The sequence below is a fragment of the Corvus brachyrhynchos genome, unplaced genomic scaffold (genome assembly GCF_000691975.1).
Source record: "Corvus brachyrhynchos isolate BGI_N302 unplaced genomic scaffold, ASM69197v1 scaffold237, whole genome shotgun sequence".
Classification (NCBI taxonomy): domain Eukaryota; kingdom Metazoa; phylum Chordata; class Aves; order Passeriformes; family Corvidae; genus Corvus; species Corvus brachyrhynchos.
This window is the reverse complement of record NW_008238959.1, coordinates 2,185,865-2,190,778: the sequence shown is the minus strand read 5'-3', so window position 1 is coordinate 2,190,778 and position 4,914 is coordinate 2,185,865. Positions and strand designations below refer to the sequence as shown.

General features: G+C 46.0%; 1 protein-coding gene across 1 annotated transcript in view; it reads left to right on the top strand.

Annotated features, from left to right (window-relative positions):
• The window catches only part of TNFRSF11A (TNF receptor superfamily member 11a), a gene marked incomplete at its 3' end in the record, with an annotated part of 26,446 nt that overhangs the window by 9,060 nt on the left and 12,472 nt on the right, over window positions 1-4,914 (top strand). Inside the window, exons 2-3 of the mRNA XM_017738585.1 lie at window positions 3,714-3,795; window positions 4,245-4,370. Coding sequence (XP_017594074.1) covers window positions 3,714-3,795; window positions 4,245-4,370 — 208 coding nt within the window. The remainder of the gene's footprint in view (window positions 1-3,713; window positions 3,796-4,244; window positions 4,371-4,914) is intronic.

The following is a 4,914-nucleotide window of genomic DNA, read 5'->3' as shown; positions in this document are numbered from 1 at the left end:
AAGAGGCCCATGCAACTCTATCTTTTCTGAAATGTGAAGAGCAAGAAGAGTAATTTTAGCATCCATGACACACAGCTTCTGCTGCCCTCCGATTGCTCAACAGCACAAAGAATAAATATTTCCTTAAGCCTGAGGACAGGAGTCTGAATGCTGCTGGTTCTCCCCTTCAGAAGCACCTGTGTGTGTGGTTTTTTAAGGTATGAGTAACACAGTGCTGCTTTGTAGTGCTGTCATCAATGTTCTCCAATCCTAAAAGCACAAGCACACTCTTGCTTAGTGTCCTTTTCAACAAATAAGCAAGAAAAATATCCAAACCTGAAGCTGAAAAGGCTGCCTGCAACTCGACACCAAAACACAATCTTTCTGCAAGCCTTGATGTAAGCAAGGCTTTACAAAGAAGTCCATTGTGGTACTCATGTGCTTAAAGGTACGCAGGTCTTGGTGTGCTTTACCAAACTATATCTACCAAGCCTGGAGGAGGTTTGTCTTTTTTCCCCTGGACTCTTCGCCTGTTGGATAAACTTGTTCTGAGGTAATATTGATCAAATGGGAAAGCTGCCTGGTTTTTTAGGAACTGGTGCAAATATGGATGCTTTGCACACTTTTGAAGTGACAAATTAAACTTACACAGGATACCTAGAGCTCTTTGAAGCACTTACTTGCACATGGTGGTGGGATTTAATGAGCAGCTTCGTCAATAGCAAGACCATTAAAGGAATGACCAGGCTGGGTTTTATCTCATTTAAGCACTTCAGAGGAAGTTGGCACTTTCTCTCTCTAGATAAGAACTTGGTGGTGTCCAAATCACTCTGACCCATAGGCCAGCATCCGATGAGAGGAAGGATGTTCCAGGGGTTACGGAGCAAACTTGAGCCTTGGGAGACTTGGTTTGGTTTCCTGTCACCTCTGTAAAGCCAGATGGCCTCCTGGTACAAGTTCCTCATCTGTAAATGAATTGCACTTCCCCGTCTCAGAAGGACACACTGGCAGGAATGTGCTGGTGATGGTGAAGCATCAAGTCATTGTGCTGCCAGCAGCACAAGTACTTCTCAGCCTCCAAAGGAAGTTAATGTACAGTTTGAGACAGACACGTCTGCCTGGCAGAGGGATTAACAAGGGATAGCCTAACATTAACAGAGCTGTGTTAGTAAAAAGTCCTGAGTTTGGCTCCCACCATAAGAAAACTCCAGGTTGCTTTGGTTTCCCTTCCTGTCTTCTGTCCCCCAGCTTTCATGCTCAGCAGGTCCAGCCAGTCCATACCAGGCTAAAATCCCTCACCTTCACATGGGGGTTAGCCTGTGGGTGCTGCGAGCCTTGTCTTTGCACCACTGGGCATAAATGAAAAGAGGGAGTGTTGCAGCTTCATGAATGTGTTGGCTTGTGTGAGAAGGGGAAGGACACGGGCACAGAAGAGGCTGCTTATTGGCACAGAGCACAGGTTAATGCAGCTGCGAGCTATTCCATAACAACAGCCCTCATCATACCCTAAAGCCTGGTGGTATGAAACAATCTCCAAAAGGTGGCCGAGCAATTAGCCTGCTCCCTTTGCCTTGGTCCAGGGCCCTGCTGCTTCTCCTCAGGCTGAGTTGTGATTCTCAGAAATTACTCCAGACCCTTTAGCTGAATGCTCTTTAGCAGATTTGCATATCCTTCCGTAAAAAGGATGACTTTGCCCTTGTTTGACACTTCAATAATTTTTTTAGTCATTTTGTCTAAAGAGGAACTATTAAACAGGGGCAAACGAGGAAGAAGAGGACATTCTGTAACAAAAAGGGAGTGACTGGACCTGCTGTTGGTCTCACCACATTTGTTACCTTTATGGATGACTGGGTAGAGAATCAACTGCTCAAGACACTCTTTGTGCTTGGTTCCACGTCGTCACCTCAACCCTTTGCTGGCCATCTCGGGGTTTTAGCCTGAAGTGCGCTACAGAAGACAAGCTCCTTCGAGTGTAGGGGTCACTGAGCTGTGTCACTGTTCAGCTGCCAGGCTGGCCCAGCTTTCCTTTTCCAAGATTGCCTCTTCCCTCTCCAGCGCTGGTTGTTATCCTGTGCCCCTCCTTGGAGGTGCTGTGTAAACAGGGAATGCAGTGTTTGTTCCAAAAATGTGTTATCTAATTGCAGGAAAGGTTCTGCTAATGAATGCAAAGTAAGAGACAAGGAAACGATGAGACAACAGAAGACTAGACTCTTAATTTGACCTGGAATTGTTGTAATGATTAAAAAAGGGGCTGTAAGTTGTTCATACCCTGCAAAAATATGAAAACTCAAGAACTCTGACTTGTGCTACTTTTTCTGTTCCAGACACAGCTAGCACAGTTTTGATAAACAGAAGTCATGCACCAACCCATGGCTCAAACTCCAAGCCAAAAGGTGGTCTTTAAAAAAAAAAAATCAATCTTTTTTGGTCATCTTTAATTTACAAGATGCTTCCCAGCATTAGAAGAGGGCAAGGTGCTTAGGGAAAACTATTTTATTTTTAAAGAGATTGCTATTGCTTAAACTAGAAAAGGAGGAAAGAGAAGATGTAAGGACTTGGAGGAAACAAGGGGAGAATGCTAACTAGAGGAATGGGAACCAGTACCAGCAGGCACAGGGTTGTCATGTGCTATTAGGTGGCAAAAGCTCCCTTTAACCAGCAGCAGAAGCTTTATTGCAGCTTTGTCCAAGTCAATGAGGTTTTAAGAGCTGTATCCAAGAGTGAAGGGTTCCTTGCTACGGGCTCGATTTTGAATCACCTTATCTAATTGCAAGATCAACAACTGGTTGTGACAGTGTTGAGTTTGCCTTGAGGACTCTGGGCTGCCAGAGCAGGGTCAGGGAAGGGCTGGGCACAATGCTTGGCTGGCCAGGATCTCCAGCACAAGCCCTGAAGCCTGGGCTGTGGGTGAGCCCACTGTGTCTACAGGCAGCTGAGAGCTGGGGCGGGCTGCAAAGGCCCATGAGGGTCAGAGGCAACCCTGCTGCCCACTTTGCAAATGCCCTGTCATGTACCCATTTCAGGTGGTTGGGTGGGGGGCATGGTTTGTGTTGATTTGTGTTGGTTTTGTTTTGGGTTTTTTGAGACACAAAAAGCTGTTGGCTTAATTGCATCACCTTTCTGGATGGCTGCCTCAGTTCCATGAGACCACCTCTGCAGGACAACAGTGGGAGCCATAAAAAGCTGCAAAATTTAAGTCCAGTATTTTATGGGACTAGCCAGGAACGTTTGTATCCCAGTGGGAAGTTGGGAACTTCTTCTTTTTCAGGAATATAAATCATTCACCTTGCTTGTTTGCTTAATGCTCGACATTAAAACTGGCAGTTTCCCAGGTCTTGATCTGAGGTAATTCCTGTGGAAGAGACTACAGAGGTATCTCTATGCCTTTTATTTTCTTTACAATTGTTTTAAAGTTGTAGATTTTAAATAATAGAGTACTGTAAGAAAAGGTTATTTAGCAGGCCAAAAGTTCATGACAATTTGCAAGATGGGTTATTTATTTGTCACCTGGCTCTATTAAAAGTCCTTGTGTCTACAGCGTCAAGTACATACCCTTAGCATGTCTACAAAGGACCTTTGAATTCACAAATGTTGGGTAACCTTTATTGCTTGGCTATCCACAATGCTATACAGAAGGAAAGTCTTCCTTCTCTCTGCCAGCACCATGACTGGGTAGGTCTGAAGTTCTCCAGGCGTATTGGTTCTCATGTCCTCTCTTTCCTTCCCTGCTCCAGTTGTCACTACAAATCACTCCACCATGTGAAAGTGAACAACACTATGAGTACTCTGGACGGTGCTGCAGGAAGTGTGAGCCAGGTATGTGAGCGCTGACTGGGCTGTGAGGCTGAGAAGCTCATGAGGAGCTGCTCTGCGGGTTGCCGGTGAGGCAGGTGAGGCAGGCGGCTCTCGTGACTGCTGATGGATTGGCACATGCCCTGCAGGTGCCTGATCTCAGGCTTACAAGTGCCTTCCTAGTGCAGGAGTGCTCCTGCTGGCCTCAGCAAGGGCCACAGCACCTGCTTTGTTGGAACAGCACTTAACTACTGCGGGAGATGGAAAGCAGCTCAATTCTTGTGCTCCCCAGGCCATCCACTTCACAGATGTTTCAGTGCCAGACTAAGTGGGGACCAGATTGACAAACTGAAAAGGTGCAGGAAGAAATGATTGTCCGCAGCAGTGTTAGCGCCCAACCTATTATTTTTGTCCTCCTTAGACAGATGCTCTGCAGCTTCCAGATGACTGACTTGTCCTTTCCTCAATCACAGGGAAGTACTTGTCTGCTAGATGCACTGCTACTTCTGATAGTGTGTGCCAGCCATGTGGCCCAAACGAGTATATGGATGTCTGGAATGAAGAAGATAAATGCTTGCTACATAAAATATGTGATCAAGGTGAGCTGTTCATACTACAGAACCTTTTAATCCCAATTAGTGAAGCGTGAAGATGGGAAAGTGGATCTAGGGAAGTTGCTTTGTTCAGGTGCCCAACACTGAAGGCTGAGCTTGCAGAAGAGCCTAGGAGAGGGAGAGGTCCTCATACAGCAGAGATTCTGTGCTGTGCAGAGCACCATGACTGCAGTCTCTGTGCTGCTGATAGTGATTATCTTCACTGGGGCCATTCACCCTTGTGAGCTGATTTTAGAAGTTGTCCTTTTGCCCAGCACACTCTGCATTCACTTCCCCTAATGTGTTTGTCTCACCCTTGCAAATGCTGTGTTTATTTTCTACACAAGCCACAAGGAAATGTATTGTTCAGGAGTGCAATTGGTGAGGCGCCCTGTGCTGATCAAGGGTCTCCCGTGCTGCCTGAAAGACACCATTTCCTCTAACATGAATGGTTTTGCATCTGCCATTCAAGCAAAGCAAGTAGGTAGTTCAGAAACTTGAGGCTTGTTATCAGAGAGATTTTTACTCTCATCTGCTTTCTCCTGTAGGG